The sequence below is a fragment of the Thalassophryne amazonica genome, chromosome 12, assembly GCF_902500255.1.
Source record: "Thalassophryne amazonica chromosome 12, fThaAma1.1, whole genome shotgun sequence".
NCBI classification, from domain to species: domain Eukaryota; kingdom Metazoa; phylum Chordata; class Actinopteri; order Batrachoidiformes; family Batrachoididae; genus Thalassophryne; species Thalassophryne amazonica.
The window spans coordinates 45782050-45800860 of record NC_047114.1 but is presented as its reverse complement, the minus strand read 5'-3'; the positions used below and the strand labels follow the sequence as shown (position 1 = coordinate 45800860).

The window sequence follows — 18811 nt, the reverse complement described above, 5'->3', positions numbered from 1 at the left end:
ACGAGGGCTGTCAATAAAGTAACGGTCCTTTTTATTTTTTTCAAAAACTATATGGATTTCATTCATATGTTTTTACGTCAGACATGCTTGAACCCTCGTGCGCATGCGTGAGTTTTTCCACGCCTGTCGGTGACGTCATTCGCCTGTGAGCACTCCTTGTGGGAGGAGTCGTCCAGCCCCTCGTCGGAATTCCTTTGTCTGAGAAGTTGCTGAGAGACTGGCGCATTGTTTGATCAAAATTTTTTCTAAACCTGTGAGACACATCGAAGTGGACACGGTTCGAAAAATTAAGCTGGTTTTCAGTGAAAATTTTAACAGCTGATGAGAGATTTTGAGGTGATTCTGTCGCTTTAAGGACTTTTCACGGTGTGAGACGTCGCACAGCGCTCTCAGGCGGCGTCATCAGCCTGTTCAAGCTGAAAACCTCCACATTTCAGGCTCTATTGATCCAGGGTGTCGTGAGAGAACAGAGAAGTTTCAGAAGAAGTCGGTTTCAGCATTTTATCCGGATATTCCACTGTTAAAGGAGATTTTTTTAATGAAAGACGTGCGGACGGATCCGCGCGTCGGGACGCAGCCGACGCGGTGCGGCGGCACAGGAAAAACACCTCCGTGTTGATAACCATTTGTAAAATCCAGGCGGCTTTTGATGGCTTTCAGTGGAGTGAGTATATGAGAAATTGTTTAACAGGCAGGACATGTTCCAACTTGTCCTTAAGGCTTTCAACAGAGGTGTTTTTCCTGTGGCGGAGCGTCGCGGCGGCTGCGTCCCGACGCGCGGACCCGTCCGCACGTCTTTCATTAAAAAAATCTCCTTTAACAGTGGAATATCTGGATAAAATGCTGAAACCGACTTCTTCTGAAACTTCTCTGTTCTCTCACGACGTCCTGGATCAATAGAGCCTGAAATGTGGAGGTTTTCAGCTTGAACAGGCTGACGATGCCGCCTGAGAGCGCTGCGCGACGTCTCGCACCGTGAAAAGTCCTTAAAGCGACAGAATCACCTCAAAATCTCTCATCAGCCGTTAAAATTTTCACTGAAAACCAGCTTAATTTTTCGAACCGTGTCCACTTCGATGTGTCTCACAGGTTTAGAAAATATTTTGATCTAACAACGCGCCAGTCTCTCAGCAACTTCTCAGACAAAGGAATTCCGATGAGGGGCTGGACGACTCCTCCCACAAGGAGTGCTCACAGGCGAATGACGTCACCGACAGGCGTGGAAAAACTCACGCATGCGCACGAGGGTTCAAGCATGTCTGACGTAAGAACATATGAATGAAATCCATATAGTTTTTGAAAAAAATAAAAAGGACCGTAACTTTATTGACAGCCCTCGTATTCTCTGTGTTTATAGACGTTGTTATTGCGTTTGTTTTATGTAAACATGCGAGAATCACAGGCTGTCTCTCCATTATTTTCAGTGCGAGCTGCTGTGAGCTACACTCACTTTCTGATCATGTCGTTCTGGGGGAAAGTGAAGTTTGCTCCTTAACGTCTTGATTATTGTTCTTTACAACATTGTTTGTCCTCTTTGTTCCAGACTAATATATATAGTATGTCTGAAATTCAGTTTGCGCTTATTAAATTCCACGCATTATTTGTTATAATTGTTTTAGCAAGTTTTTAGGGTATCATGCAGCAGTCTCTTATTAACATGATGAAAAGCATAAAAAATTACATTTTTGTAGTATAATATTCATTTACAATTGTCATCATGTGGATTCTCTATGTTGTTTTGACTGCAGCAACTCTCTGGCGCGCAAGGGATTATGGGATACGTGAAAACCCTGAATATCCGTTTTTACATGTGACAGAGAGTCACAGTCTGATTTATGACTCACACCTGCATTATGTTTCTTATGCCTTATGTATTGCAAAATGCTGTAACACCTCTATTAGGATGTCATAGTCTGATTAAGATTTATACATGTCTACAATGCACTTCAACGGGGACAGATCATTATTTCAAGGTCCACTGAGCTGGTTAGTTAGCAGGCTAACAGCATGCAGCAACAGCAGTGCTACGACAAAACTGCTGAAAACAGCAACGACACCTTTCTGTTCTAAATCATCCTCAGGATTTGAACGTTTCTCTGTGGGAAGTCCTCATTTTGCTTCTGGCCTGGCAGCAGGGAAGTGTTAAAGCTCAGGGTGTGCACACTCCCCCACTGCTTGCTGGCTTCTCGGTCGGGAACATCCCACTAGTCCGAAGGTTCAGGTCAATAAATGAAAATGTTTTGATGCCAAGTTTCAGTAAGGTGCACTACTAGCTGTATACTTACATGTGCTTTTCGTTGAAATTAAAAAGACATTTCTTTCATCTGTGATGCGAGAGTGAAAGCTACTTTAATAAAAAAAAAAACAGATCACTTTGTTTTTAATTTTGCTGGTCATAAAGATGCACTGTACATTGTAAATGTCATATACAGGATACATAATTAAGGCATTTATTTCAAATGGCAATTATCCAACCTTCACGGGTAACTCTGTGATGTTTGGCTTAATTTGGAGTAAATACACACACAGACTAGTGAACCTGTGGACTAGTGAACCCTTCTCTTCTTGGTCAGGCATTATCTCCACATTCAGCTTGATGTACCTTCAGACCAATAGGCCTTCAGACCAATGGGCCTTCGGAATACTGAATAGTCACCCACTTCAATAACTAGAATAAAATAGGCACTCTTCTCATTAGATTATTGTTTACTATGAGTAAGACCTTATTCAGGTTAAGGTAATCAAAAAAATGAGGTTTACAAGGCACTGTCTATATTACTCCATGTAGGCCAAGTGGTTAAGTGTACTTGCTTCCAGTGCAGAAGGCTCCCAGTTCAAGACCACCCCTGCACAATCTCTATGTAATGCGAAGTTGTGTCAGGAAGGGCATCCAGTGTAAAACTTGTGTCAAATCAAAATGCAGATTAATCTCAGATCTGCTGTAGCAACCTTGAATAAAACAAGGGAGAAGACAAAGGGACTCATTTATTGTCCATGCAAACTTAGATAGTGAGCTAGTGGGTGAAAAAGAACAAGATTTACTTGCCCTGATTGGCCACCGGGACCTTCCCATAAAATGGATTTAAGTGGAATATGTATATATACAACCCCAATTCCAATGAAGTTGGGACATTGTGTAAAATGTAAATAAAAACAGAATACAATGATTTGCAAATCCTCTTCAACGTATATTCAATTGAATACACCACAAGACAAGATATTTAATGTTAAAACTGATAAACTTTATTGTTTTTGTGCAAGCATTTGCTCATTTTGAAATGGATGCATGCAAAACATTTCAAAAAAGGCAAGAAAAGTTTGTGAACAACTGCATGAAAAAAATAGTCCAACAGTTTAAGAACAATGTTTCTCAATGTTCAATTGCAAGGAATTTAGGGATTCCATCATCTACAGTCCATAATATAAACAAAAGAATCAGAGGATCTGGAGAATTTTTTACATGTAAGCGGCAAGGCCGAAAGCCAACATTGAATGCCTGTGAGCTTTGATCCCTCAGGCGGCACTGCAATAAAAACTGACATCATTGTGTAAAGGATCTTACCAAGTGGGCTCAGGAACACTTCAGAAAACCATTGTCATTTAACACAGTTCGTCGCTACATCTACAAATGCAACTTAAAACTCTACCATGCAAACCGAAAGCCGTAAATCAACAACATCCAGAAACGTCGCCGCCTTCTCTGGGCCCGAGCTCATTTGGAATGGACATATGCAAAGTGCAAAAGAATGCTGTGGTCTCATGAGTCCACATTTCACATTGTTTTTGGAAATCATGGATGCTGTGTCCTCCAGACAAAAGAGGAAAAAGGCCAGCCAGATTGTTATCAGCACAAAGTTCAAAAGCCAGCATCTGTGATGGTATGGGGTGTGTTAGTGCCCTCTCTACTCTCCTATTTTACTCTTCCTTTTTAGATATTTAGATATACCTTTGTATACTGGCATAGTTCCACCTTAGAATTGGAATATAATATATAACATATACCTTACTGAATTCTCATCAAGCAAGAATGTGTTGTGTGGGCCGCTGAAGAGGAGGTACTGCTGGCCCACCACCACCAGAGGGCGCCCTGCCTGGAGTGCGGGCTCCAGGCACCAGAGGGCGCCGCCGCCCCACAGGAGCAGCCTCGGTAACAGCTGTCACCCATCACCTGAGACAGCTGACGGCAATTATCACTGGGGTATATCAGCAGGACGGCATCTACACCTCATCGCCGAGATATCGTTTCTACCAGAGAGGTAACGTATCAAAGCTACGGAGTGTATCTTTTTGGATTTGTGCTTAGTTTGTGGATTACTGTTCCAACGAGAGGTGGAGGTAACTTCCCTGCTGTTCGGAGTCCTGGGTGCAAACGCGCCCCCATCTAACTGTCCTTTGTTCCTCGCCAGCAGTACCAGGTCCGACACGCGGAGGCAGTGGCCACCTGGGAGTTCGGGACTTGGCGGCTCCAGTATTCCCGGGGTCCTGTGGCGGAGGAAGCCGTGTGGTTCCGGTCTTACCTTGGAGAGGCGTCTCCTATCTTCGAGCCTGCCCACACGACACTTTTGTGAATTGACTGTTGTCCATTGCTGTGATTGGTTGTATTCGTTGTGCACATTCACAACAGTAAAGCTTGTTATTTTGACTTACTCCATTGTCCGTTCATTTGCGCCCCCTGTTGTGGGTCCGTGTTCCTACACTTTCCCAACAGAATGGGAAAGAATTCCACCTACAAAGCTTCAACAATGTCATGTCACCCATGTCAACTATGGTCCACATGACGCGGTGTCCTTCAGCGCACCGCTCGCTGGACACGTGGGACAGGCTGGACACGCGGGGCTGGCTGGACATGCTGCACCAGCAAATGTGGACATGATAAGAGCGCACTGCTTCATTCATGTCATTTCATGACTGCATGTCTATGACCATGGGTCATCTACAGAGGAAGAGAAGGATCATACTTGTATTGTCAGCTCGATAAGAGGGATTCAATATTAGAAATTGTGTTTTTTTTTAATTTGGTGTGTGTGTTTGTTTTTTGTGTGTTTGTGTCATTGTCTCGCGCGTGTGCTTGCGCGCATGCTCAGACAACCGGGTCGGCGCTTGTGTGTGCATGTACTACAAAAAAAAAAGACTGTACATCCTCAATGCAGCAAAAAAAAAAAAAAAAAAAAAAAAAAAAAAAAAAAAAAAAAGCAGAAATTAGTCCAGCTTTTCATTTTAACTTCCTGCTAACAGCTTCCAGACAGTGCAGTGGATTTGTTTTGTGTGTGTGCGTGTGTGCGCACGTGAATGTGTGCGTGCGCATGCGTGTAGGTGTGTGTGTGTGTGTGCGCAGAGTGCAATGGTACTAAGCATATGGAACCAAATTTGCACTGTAAATGGAACCAAATTGCCCTCTAAATGCAATGCAACACAAATAGAACGAATAATCCATGTCATGTGACATACAAAGCACCAATCAAATGACAAGGATCCACTCAGCTGTTATATAAAAAAGTTCTATCTTTCTTCTCATAAGGGTAACCTGCACCTTGTCTGTCTTTCTCCTCTCCATCACATCAGTTTGTTTGTGAATTGCCATGTGAACATTCTGAAGGGGAAGGACTCATGTCATGTCATATACTCACTCACTCACTCACTCACTCACTCACTCACTCACTCACTCACTCACTCACTCACTCACTCACTCACTCACTCACTCACTCACTCACTCACTCACTCACTCACTCACTCACTCACTCACTCACTCACTCACTCCATTTTACAGAGTACATGCCTGGGCTTATTTACCAACCATAACTACCATTCCAAATGAGCACTAAATTCCTTTCAAAGCAAACATTGTAGCACTAAAACCCACAGTAAGCCGTGTTAGTGTATGAGATTTTACTGTGATGATACTCTGAGACTAATAAATCAGCATTAATTACACGGTGTTCAGCCTGAATGACGTAAAAGAAAGCACAAGTCAAATTGACTCAGAATAATTGTGGATTCAAATTAATTCTTTATTGTCGCCACTGTCGCTACTATTTCCATCAACTCTCATTTGCTTTGCATTTCAGCAAGGGATAGAGTGAGATTTATTCATCCTTATACAGACACATGTTCCCTTGTCAGTAATATGAGAAAATATACAAAAACACAGAAAAGCAATTAGAGTGATTTGAACAAAGCTTGACACACTGCGCTTGGTGTGTTTTTGTAATCTTCCCTCAGCAGTCTTGCAGGGTGCTTCCTGTCCTTCAATTCCATGTTCTCAGAGGCTGACAGATCAAACACTGGGCCTCCTCATTTCCTATCTTGTCTACAGCAAAAATGGAGGGATTGTTATGCTGTATGTGTTTCATTCCATTTAGAGCACTGTGCTTGCACACAGCTCTCAAAGCTTCCAACAAAAGAAGCACACACACAAACATCTTCCAAATTATCTGTCTGTCCCGACTGTCCTCCCTTCAGCTCTCTTCTCCTCTTCCAATAAAGTCCCTCCATTCCTCAGTGAGCTGGTGGAAAACTGTGCATCGTTGCCCACATCCCTCTCGGCTTCACACTTGACAGGCTGCAGTCCTTCTTTTTCTCTGCCATTTCTCTCTCTCGTTCGCCATCTTCTCAGTTTTCACACCCAGATTTTCCCAGGGATCCGTCCTCTTTCCAAACAGGATTAGTCTCCCCTGCTGCCAGACGAGCGTCGGTGAGGTGCATGTCACTGCCTTCTGCTCTGAAACATGCACAATTCTTTCTGAGCACTCACAAGATGCTGGAGTAATAGAACCTGCAACTTCTTGGCAATTCAAGTGCTTTGAATGCTTGTTAGCATGTCAAAATTCCAGTCAATCTGCTCTCTTTAAAAAGTCCAATGCGTTTAAGTTAATGGAAGAGGCACAGAAAAGCAGTTTCAAACCCGACGTCAGAATGTTTGCAGACAAATGGGCTTTCCATGCGTCAAGCCCATTTGTACTACACATAACTGCAGTGGGGATGTTAACAGCATGATGTGCATGTTGTTTAACCCTCTGAGGCAACCCATTGAAGCAGCTGTGGTAATTTGTCATTCTGGACATTCCAGCTACACAACACCTACTGTGTTTGGACAGTCATGGACTAACAACTGTCCACTGTGGGGCAAGTGTGTCTGATTGCTGTATTTACATGGACATAAATAAAAACATATATCACCATGGTGGCAACAAGCTGCAGCCAGTGAGTGCGCGCACGGAGAGGACACTGACAGCCCCCCAGGTTGAAATGGACCATCAGATCAGAACATGCAGCAGGCGATCTGACTGCCATTGTTGTGTGGGCCGCTGAAGAGGAGGTACTGCTGGCCCACCACCACCAGAGGGCACCCTGCCTGGAGTGCGGGCTCCAGGCACCAGAGGGCGCTGCCATCTCACAGGAGCAGCCGGGGTGACAGCTGTCACCTACGACAGCTGTTACCAATCTTCTGATCCGCAGCAGTATATCTGCAAGACGTCATCTCCACTTCTCTGCCGAGATATCGCTCTACCAAGGAGGTAACGTATCCAGCCAAACAGATTATCCTTTGACCATTAAATACTTTTTGCCTTTACACAGAAAGAGAAAAGAACAGCAGGAGACTGTATTTTGGATAAGTACTCACATTCCTGCACTACAGTGTTTTTCCTGACGAGAGGTGGAGGTGGTTTTTCCACCATACGTGTTGCTGGGTGCAGGCGCACCCACATCTGACTGTTTCTGTTCCTCGCCAGCAGTACCGGATCCGACAAGCGGAGGCAGTGGCCACCTGGGAGTTCGGGACTTGGCGGCTCCAGTATTCCTGGGGTTCGGTGGCGGAGGAAATCGTGTGGTTCCGGTTCTGCTTTGGACAGACGTCACCTATCTTCGAGCCTGCCCACATGACACCTTTGTGATTCGGCTTTATTGTCTGTTATTGTAATCGGTTGTGTTTGTTGTGCTTGTTTCACAACAGTAAAAGTGTTATTTGACTTCCTCCATTGTCCGTTCATTTGCGCCCCCTGTTGTGGGTCCGTGTTCCTACACTTTCCCAACAGCCATGTCACCCACGTGAACTCTGTTCCACATGACGCATGTCTGTGCTGTGGCGCGCCGTCCACAAAACACACGTCGGGCAGAACGCGCGTGTGGCCGACTGGACGCACCTGACCAGTAGATGTGGACATGATCAGAGCACACTGCTTCTCATTCATGTCATTTCATGACTGTATGTCTGTGACCATGAGTCATCACCAGAGGAACAGACGGCTCATATTTGTATTGCTCACTTGATAAATGCGGTGATTTTATATGGTGTGGGATTTTAATTTTTTTTTTATAATACTTCAATGTCCTTCCTGATATGAAGCAGATTCCCGCAGCTTTCAAAGAACAGCTCTGTAGCTCAGTGGTAAAGTCTTTGAATGGGAATCAGAGATTTTGAAAGGCATGAGTTCACATCCCGGGTGGTGTTTTTTGTTTTGTTTTTAATTATTCCACATAAGCGGTGCGAGCTGGTCCCACATGTACCAGCTGGTTTTTATTTCTTTCACATAACGCGATCAATCAATCAATCAATTTTATTTATATAGTGCCAAATCACAACAAACAGTTGCCCCAAGGTGCATTATATTGTAAGGCAAGGCCATACAATAATTACATAAAAACCCCAACGGTCAAAACGACCCCCTGTGAGCAAGCACTTGGCGACAGTGGGAAGGAAAAACTCCCTTTTAATAGGAAGAAACCTCCAGCAGAACCAGGCTCAGGGAGGGGCAGTTTTCTGCTGGGACTGGTTGGGGCTGAGGGGAGAGAATCAAGAAAAAGACATGCTGTGGAGGGGAGCAGAGATCAATCACTAATGATTAAATGCAGAGTGGTGCATACAGAGCAAAAAGAGAAAGAAACACTCAGTGCATCATGGGAACCCCCCAGCAGTCTAAGTCTATAGCAGCATAACTAAGGGATGGTTCAGGGTCACCTGATCCAGCCCTAACTATAAGCTTTAGCAAAAAGGAAAGTTTTAAGCCTAATCTTAAAAGTAGAGAGGGTGTCTGTCTCCCTGATCTGAATTGGGAGCTGGTTCCACAGGAGAGGAGCCTGAAAGCTGAAGGCTCTGCCTCCCATTCTACTCTTACAAACCCTAGGAACTACAAGTAAGCCTGCAGTCTGAGAGCGAAGCGCTCTATTGGGGTGATATGGTACTATGAGGTCCCTAAGATAAGATGGGACCTGATTATTCAAAACCTTATAAGTAAGAAGAAGAATTTTAAATTCTATTCTAGAATTAACAGGAAGCCAATGAAGAGAGGCCAATATGGGTGAGATATGCTCTCTACTTCTAGTCCCCGTTAGTACTCTAGCTGCAGCATTTTGAATTAACTGAAGGCTTTTCAGGGAACTTTTAGGACAACCTGATAATAATGAATTACAATAGTCCAGCCTAGAGGAAATAAATGCATGAATTAGTTTTTCAGCATCACTCTGAGACAAGACCTTTCTAATTTTAGAGATATTGCGTAAATGCAAAAAAGCAGTCCTACATATGTGGTGCACCTCGCACTGTTCCTGCTCGACGCACACCGGCACGTGTATGAACTCTCGCACCGGGTTCATGCATGCCTGCCCATCGGCGCAATGTTTCATGCGCTAATTTTGAACTGTTCTGCATTGTTTTGCCGTTTTTGTCCAAACGCCGTCCAAACTTTACACTATGTATGAAAGGGCCCTAACGGACAACCTCTGTGTCTAATACTCAACTGGTTTGTCTGCCATCTGTGACACCCAGTATTACGCCTCCTGAACTGGCGCTATAATTAACGAATGTTTAAACCACTTACCTGTGTCTTCCCCTGCAAAGGGGTCCTGAGTTGTGTTTAGGTCATCACAGACCCTTTAAGAATCTTCATATCCCAAACTTGAAGCATATTTGTAATCAGTACAGTATGAACAGGCCTCACAGAAACATACACTCACCAACAGCCATCATGTAGTCCCATCGGTCCAGCAAACACGTGCTGAACTGCAGTCCCTCTGGGGTGTGGCCCGCAGAGATTAAAGCCTGAATCAGCTCAGGGTTCTGGCATACAGCTGAGGTCCAGGCTACCAGGAACCACAGTATCACCAGTAGAATAACTGCCAGCATCCGCAGGACCCGCCAGCTGGTCATGTAAGGGGTCCTTTGAGCCGTACGGGACAGAAAAACCTTTAAGACCCTGGACAGAAGAGGAAGACACAGAAAACTAAACGAGGACAGCAAGACGCACTTTGATGAGAGTTGGGGTGATTAAGAAACACTCTGTCAGGAACAACAGATGGATCTTATTGTTTCCGTCATGCCTACTTCAACAAGAATTACAAATCAAAAAGGAATGGAAAAAGTACTGCTGCTTGCATTCTTTCAGTTTGATAAGTTTATGCAGCAACATAATTCATGTTGTAATATCTCAGGCACTTCAGGGAGATAAAAAGGAAAGATGGGACACCTTTATATTTGCTCTACCAGTGACATTTTTTCCCTATTTGTATGTTTGCCGAGAGGGTGAATAAAAAATTATAACTCAGCATTAGTCTGCTTATAATGTTTTATATCCCACCCTGAGGTTGAACCAGAGTTAGCCTGTGAGCTGCAGATGCTCTTGTTAGGGAACTTAAGCTGGGGGCGTGTTTGGGCTTCATTTGCTATGTCCTGGTCATGCACTCACCTCTTTACCCGTTTATGGGCTGGCCCGGAGTTAGACAGAATTAAGAGCTACCAAGATGGCCACATCCAGAGCCACCCCAATTTGAGCTTTAAAACCCCTCTTCCAAAACCTATGGGTGATGTCACAGGGGCTTTGTCTGGTAGATACTGTATATTGTCTATGGTATGGACCCATTCTCTATTCAGTGCTTGCATGGAGTAGGCCTTGGGAAATGAGTCCAGTGACCAATGCTGATTTGTCAGTGATGAAATGGTCTTGACTTTGCAGAAGGTGATGTGAGTTGGCATGTCAAGGCTTTTACTTCTACTGGATCAAGAATAATATCTATGTTTTCAACATCTTCTTGGACTCAGTCATCAATAGTCCATCTGTATGTAGTAAGATGGTCAAGAGATTGTCTTGTCTCAGCAGTGACATTCATGTCTCTTGAAGCTTGGCCTATGAGGTCATGAGACAACTGGGCAGAAGTTATGGAATCATGATGTTGCTGGACAACGAGCTTGTTTCAAATAAGCGTTTGTTTATGGAGGCCTAGGTGAGGTGTACTATCTGTGTGATGAGGGAATGTCAGTTGTGACACTATGTTGTATCTTCCTGAGGATGACGCAGCCTCAGAGCTGGGGACCACTGGCTAAGGCTTAGGAGACACACATGTATCACCTTCCTGTGGCAAATATATTTGGCTGGTATCAGGAGACCTAGTTGAGCCACTAGTCATCTGGGTGGTTGCCCATTAGGACTGTGCAATTTTCTCAGCTGCTAGATGCTTGATGTGCAGCTCCAGTAGCCACAGTGTATCTGTAATGTCCAAATACGTATGGACCTCCCTTACTTCTTTCCTTCCTTCCTTCCTGCCAGAAATGCCCAAATACTTAGCAAACATTAGCTCTTGATGTTAAAAAGACAGAAATATTGATCAGTCAAGATCAAAGCTCACTGAGGAGGACTAAAGTTGCTTTAATTTCACTCAATTATGTCTTTGATACTATAGATGGCTTCACTCAAAAGCATTTAAAGCATTTGTTGTCCAGCAACCATATTGTCTGTGGCAACGCAATCACAAACGTCTACAAAATCTCACACACAGGCATTGCCTGTGCACCCTCTCAGGAATCATGTAAATATCATGGACATAGTGTCTCCGTTTACTGTTGGTTGCAGTCTCTCCAGAAAAGACTGTGACAAATATTTCTAAGCTGTCACTGGGATGAACCAATAACAGCTTCTTCCCAGGTCACACCTCACAAGCAGCTTGTGAAAAAGGAAAAAAGTAATTGGTCATTTTTCCAAGGAAACACTCTGGCCAGCCTTTGAACACCTTTTTCCATTTCAGCAATATTTGCTCAGAGCTGAAAGTCAGGAAGAGTAGGTTTGCTTCAATAGTTCCTTCAGCATGTAGACACACAGAGGCAGACCTGAAATTTAAATGTGCTTATTGGCAAGACTGCAGATGAGTGTGCTTACTGACATGGAAATGAATTATTAAAATTGGGATTGGCAATCTCCCTGGGACAAGTTCATACCTGGAAAGCTGAGGAAAGAAGGGGCTCATTGACTTTGTTTCCCAAAGCTGCTGACAAAGTCAGGGGTGATGGACATTCATTTAATATGCACACTTCTTATGGGCCTCAATGCAGAGCAGATGGTTCTGTGGAAAATTAGTTGGACCACCACTATACAGACCAGTGTTTCATTCCAGGTGTGTGCTTCAGGCTACTTGTCTGTGATCTTTTTCAAACAGTGCATTTGCAATGTTCTAGTCCACCCAAATGGGGAAGGGCCTGGACCAATGAAATAACCTGCGATGGACTACTGTCCTGTCCAGGGATGCTGTCACTTAAAGTTGATAGTGAATGACATGAATGTGTGGTTTATAATAAATATGCCAAGTTGCCCAGACAAATTATTGCTCTAATTAATGCAAAGAGGCATAGATTTCTGCTTTGTGTACACCTGATCCCATCAGATCTCAGAAGTGAAGCAGATTAGATCCTGATTAGTACTTGACTGGGCGACCACTTGGGAAGAACAGGGGTTGTGTGTGTTTGCTTTTATAGAAATGGAGTCAGGAAGGGAATCTGGCATAAGACTTATGCTAAATCCCAATGCATATCTATATTGGATCCACTGTGGTGACCCTGAACAACTGAGGGTAGCCGAAAGATAAACAACAACATTGTAAAAGTTAAATGAAGTAGCTGATGCAGGTCAGCCAAAAAAGCACTGACTTTAGTGCTCTGCCTGAACTGATGTAAAACAATCATTTACGACATCATTTAAGTATTCACAGGGCTCCACTTTTTCCACATTTTATGTTACAACCTTATTCCAAAATGAATTAATTTTTTTTCCTCAAAATTCTACACAAAATATTACATAATGACAATGTGGAAAAAAGCTTATTTTTTTTAGATTTTTGCAAATTTATAAAAAAATAAAAAATAAAATACCAAGAAATGATGTGTACGTAAGTATTCACAGCCTTTACCATGAAGCTCAAAATTGAGCTCAGGTTCATCCTGTTTCCACTGATCATCCTTGAGGTGTTTCTACAGCTTAATTGGAGTTCACCTAGGCTAAATTCAGTTGCTTGGAATTGATTTGGAAAGGCACACACCTGTCTACATATAAGGTCCCATGAATGACGGTGCATGTCAGAGCACAAACCAAGCATGAAGACCTCTGAGACAGTATTGTCTCGAGGTGCAAATCTGGGGAACATTTCTGCTGCTTTGAAGGTCCCAGTGAGCACAGTGGCAGCCATCATCCCAAAATGGAAGCCATTTGGATCCACCAGGACTCTTCCTAGAGCTGGCCGCCTGTCTAACATGAGCGATCGGGGGATAAGGGCCTAATGGGTCTTTCACATTGAACATGTCAGGCCAGTCCGTCAACGCCTTCCAATCCGTCGGATGCGTCCAACGCGTCTGACGTGTGACATCAGACGCTTCGCATCGGAAGTGTCAAGGGGGCGGAGATTGCTACGTCACACTCTGGCTGTTTCCACAATCTGAAAAAAGTTCAGCGATCACCATCCTGAATTTGCGTCGCCTGAACCACAAAAAAGCTTTAAAAAACAGCAGTAGAACGATTCTCCCATCACCCTGCTGGGACAAGCTTTTTTTCAGCTACTTTTCCGAGTGACGCTGACCGAGGGAGGACTGACGACTTGGTGGGATATCGATCGAACCGCGACAGCGGGCCGACCTGCACAGAGAAGCCGGCCTTCAGGCATCATCACTGGGCAGAGCGAGGCAGGCAGCCGGGGTGATGGAGCAAACCCACTCAGTCCGAAATCTCCCACTTTTTGGATATATGCAAAGTCCCAGTTTGCCCAACGGAGTTTAGTTCTGCAGCTTTATCGAGGTGAGAATAATATAAAAATAAAACATGACATTTACTGAACTGCTGTGAAGGTTTAATGATCGGCTAACGTTAGCTTAGCCTTTTAGCACAGTTGATCTGAGTGAACGCTTTAATTTGTAAATGTCTTTCTTATTTTTACCAAATAAAGCCACAGCTTCTTTCAGAGACCACAAAAGCTCAACTTTAACTAACTTTTTTTTTCCATCGTTTTTTTTTTCGTTCTTTTTTTATATATAAACTGTTTAGGGTTTCTTTATATTTAAAGAAATATTTTTATTTGTCCCAATTAGGAACATTTGCTGTGCAGACAACCAAACTTCCATTGATGAGCTGAACATCACGATGTCCAGTCGAAAGAAAACATCTCTGCTCTTCAAAAGAGGACAAAAGTGTCTTTCAGAAAAACCACCAGAGTTCAAAGCTGCAGAAGAGACCTTCATTTGGTCCCAAGAATCCAGCAGAACATCACCTGCTTCTAAATAAAAGGCTCTTTCAACAGCAACTATTTTATTATTTTTAAAAAAGCTGTTTCATTTTATATTTTAACAATAAATGAACGGATCATTAAAAATGTCCACGAAATCAAAGTCAAAAGACATTTGCACAAGTAGAAGCTCTCCACCTATTGTGCTCAAATTCATATTTTAGAAATGACTCTGTCCTGATAACAACATTAAAGGCAATTACATATTTTGACGAAATTACAAGTTGAAATGATTATAAAAAATCATCATGAGGTTTATGTTACAGAAATCCTACTTTACAATCACACTGCAGTCATTGTTAAATTATTTCCTGTTGCATTTATAATAAACATTTGTATTTACTTACAGTGTTTTTTTCTGGTTGAAATGAGATATAAATAATCTACCAGACTTAAAAATATACAAATTTCCATGTTATTTTGTCTAAAAATTAATGTCCAAGGTTCCTTATGTTAAACAAGAAATTATCTAATCTGAAATAACAGGTGGTTTTAATTTACAGATGAAAGGTTTCTAAAGAATCATTTATTGATTTATTTAGCTATTTTAATTACAAGTGTTATAAACTTTTTTTTAAAACAGTAATCAGAAATTTTGAGGTAACAAACAACAACAACAACAAAAAAAACATTTCCAAGGATTTTTCTTTAGAAAACAGCAGTCCTGTGACAATGTTTCTGTTTTGTACAGATCAGTGGTTTCTGCCACTAGTCTTCCGTGTTTTGGCCCGATGCATTGTTCCCATTGGACAGTGCGAAGGTACGTCACAGCTCAGAGTGTCGAAAGTTGGATTGGGTTGAACTCTGACTGCGTCAGCCTGCCGACAAGCGGCAATGTGCGCTCCTGTCAGAAGCGTCGGTTTAGTTCGGCTTTTGACAACGCTTCTGACGCATCTAAAAAGCAACATGTCTCATTGAAAATAATGCTTTTTAGACTGATTTTTGACACATTTGATGCTTCCGACGTGTTCAGTGTGAAAGGCCCATTAGTCAGGAAGGTGAACAAGAAATCGATAGTCACTCTGTCAGAGCTCCAGCATTCCTCTGTGGAGAGAGGAGAATTTTCCAGAAACACAACCTTCAGGATTGAGGGAAAGATGAATGCAGCAATGTACAGAGACATCCTTGATGAAAATCTGCTCCAGAGTGCTCTTGACCTCAGACTAGGGCGACGGGTCATCTTTCAGCAGGACAATGACCCTAAACACACAGCCAAGATATCAAAGGAGTGGCTTCAGGACAACTCTGTGAATGTCCTTGAGTGGCCCAGCCAAATCCCAGACCTGAAAATCGTTAAAAGTAGAAGTAGAGATCTTAAAATGGCTCTGCGTTGGTGCTCCCCATCCAACTTGATGGAGCTTGAGAGGTGCTACAAAGAGGAATGGCCAAAACTGACCAAAGATAGGTGCACCAAGCTTGTGGCATCATATTCAAGAAGACTTGAGGCTGTAATTGCTGGCAAAGGTGCATCAACAAAGTATTGAGCAAATGGTGTGAATACTTATATAAATGTGATTGTTAAGTTTTTTATTTTTAATAAATTTGTAAAAACTAAAAAAAACAAAAAAAAAAACAAAAAAACTTTTTTCATGTTGTCATTATGGGGCATTATGGAAAAAAATGAATTTACTCCATTGTGAATACTTTCTGGATGCACCGTATACTGCACTGCAATGAACAGAGCAAAACAAAAAGTAAATGAGAAATTGCATAATTATTTAAAATATTAGTTTAACTGAGTGGTTGAAGCACCTTGTTTACATTACCTGTACAGCTTGAGGATGACGGTGCCATACATGATGGTGAAACCCAACAGGCGAACCCACCTCAGAAGGATACAGCAAAACACACTGGGAGGGAAATACAGGATCATCACCTGCAGGAGGAGCAGCACAGTTAGTACCCAAATATTTTCTGTCAAGCAGTGAATCACACTCTTCCATGCCTGTCGTAGGCCTGGCATATTCCCACAAACACAGAAGGAATCAGAAATAACAATAAGGTGAGCTTCCAGCACGTTAAAGTCAGAGCTGGAGGCAGATTTGGCGTTGCACATCGCTCACGCCTCCACAGCTCGTTGGCTCGTTCTCTGAGTCGTTTTTGCTGCACGGTTGTTGACACGGCAGCTGTTAGAACGTGTTCGATTTAAGTGCATCAAGGGTTCGTCCACATTTCCATTTAGATATTTAAATATTACGCCAAAAACCAGAAACATCAAACTTTCAGTACAGAAGTATGTTTTGTTAAACATCTCTGTGTAGTGTATGATTAAATTTTTTGGTTATCTGTGCCCACCACTGCTTGCCCATCACTGGAAGGCATCCTAACAGTGCTTCCTGTACTGTAATGGGTCAAAGAGGAATCAGGAATAATATGGAGAGTTTTAGCATATAGAACCTCAAAATCAAACCTATGTTTCACACATAGCCAGACGGGGTGAATGTCAGCAAAGTCAGCAGATTATAGGTGCTGCACTGACAAGAATTGCTACATATCCCTTGGAGTTTGCTTAAATTAATCATTAAGAAGTACAGCTCAGCTTGATCAACTTGAACAGCCCATCCTCAAAAACTGACTGTGCATGAAAGAAACTAAGACACTACTGAGAGAAACAAGGAGTTCTAAGCTCCAGTGGCTACCATGGGAGAGACTTTGCATACAACAACTTTTGCTAGTCACAGCTTCAAGGTAGATTAAGTTCAGAGAAAGGCATTACTGTCAAAAAACAAACAAACAAAAAAAAACATGTGCAACCCTAAATTGTGGGTCTTTTAATGAAGTTTAGGGCTAGTGGCCGGTGATCACCTTAGTATTTCTCTGTTTTTCTTGTTGTTTAATGCTGGCAAATTATACAGTATTTTTTTTGTCTTTCTGATGCCTGATTCTGTTTTTTTCTCTCTGTTTAAGGTGCAGCTCCATCCAGAGATGGGAGTTGTATTTGTGTTGGCTATCCTCCTGTCCTGTGCGCCAATAGCAATTCTTGTATATTCGTCCGTGAATTGTTCTGTAATTTATGTTTGTAGCATGGCCATAGCAGAGGGTCACCCCTTTGAGTCTGGTCTGCTTGAGGTTTCTTCCTCAGAGGGAGTTTTTCCTTACCACTGTTGCTCTGGGGGTTGGTAAGGTTAGACCTTACCTGTGTGAAGCGCTTTGAGGCAACTCTGTTGTGATTTGGCACTATATAAATGAAAATAAATTAAAATTGTGCAATCTAAAGTAGAGTTCGCCAAAAGGGACACGAAGAACTTGAGCCCTCACTTTCTTCCTTTCCCTCTTCATCTTTCTCTGATGCTAACCTGCGGTCAGGATTAGTCGAGGCACCTCCGAGTCGCACCTCCTAAACAAACGTGCAGCCTTCCAGCTCTGCTCTCTGCACGACAGACCACAAACAATAAACCACCACACCAAAAAAAAAAAAAAAAAAAATGGGGGGGAGGGCTAAAAGTAGGCCATGCTTTTTCTTTTTACTTGCACATACATATGCACAAATGCACCAATGCAAACAAATCGCAATAACATAAGACCCCTTTCTGCAGCGATACCAGCATGCACTACAACACTCGGTGGTGGCTGCAAACATAAAATAAAAAATATTGTCCATATTTTTAATCCAACGCAAGAAGATGGTCTTCCTGGTTTTCATCCAACCTCCAAATCCTCTCTCCATCAATTAATCAGCAGATGTATTTTTAAAACAAGTTGTGCTAGAACTTGATGGACTGTTTAAAAATGCACTGAGCACCAGAGCAAAGTAGATGCACCACGCTTAGCTGAGGAGGCTCGTGGTGGCAGCAAGAAAAAAACCAGAAGAAAATAGATGTGGCAACAGAAAGTAAGACTGCAGGAGAGAAGGCAGACACAAAGGTGAGAGAGAGAGAGAGAGAGAATTAAAAGGAGAACGTGAGGGAATAAGGAGGGAAAGAAAAAGTGGAGTCAAACAGAAAGGGTAGAGAGCGATGTGCTAAGAAATGCAGAAAATGCAGGAGCACAGGGAGTAGGAGACGGGAGTGCGTTGAAGTGCGTGTGAGCATGTAATGGGATATTTTTGGAGCTCAGTTATCCTTGAGGTGAATGGATGAACTATATGGATGCAAAAATTCATTATGAGGATTGCAGCAGAAATATATGGCGCTGTGATGATGAATGCGCTCCCACCTGATCACCTCTACTTTTATACGTATCTCACATTAAAGCTACAGTGTGCAGGATTTGGGGGCATTTATTCACAGAAATGAGTGTTCCTTATACAAATAATGAATGTTTATGAGTTCAATGGTACAAA

General features: G+C 42.7%; 1 protein-coding gene across 1 annotated transcript in view; it reads right to left on the bottom strand.

The window, feature by feature from the left end:
* The window catches only part of gpr158b (G protein-coupled receptor 158b), a 246658-nt gene that overhangs the window by 32963 nt on the left and 194884 nt on the right, over window positions 1-18811 (bottom strand). Inside the window, exons 6-7 of the mRNA XM_034182769.1 lie at window positions 16296-16405; window positions 9952-10190 (exon numbers count right to left, since the gene is read on the bottom strand). Coding sequence (XP_034038660.1) covers window positions 9952-10190; window positions 16296-16405 — 349 coding nt within the window. The remainder of the gene's footprint in view (window positions 1-9951; window positions 10191-16295; window positions 16406-18811) is intronic.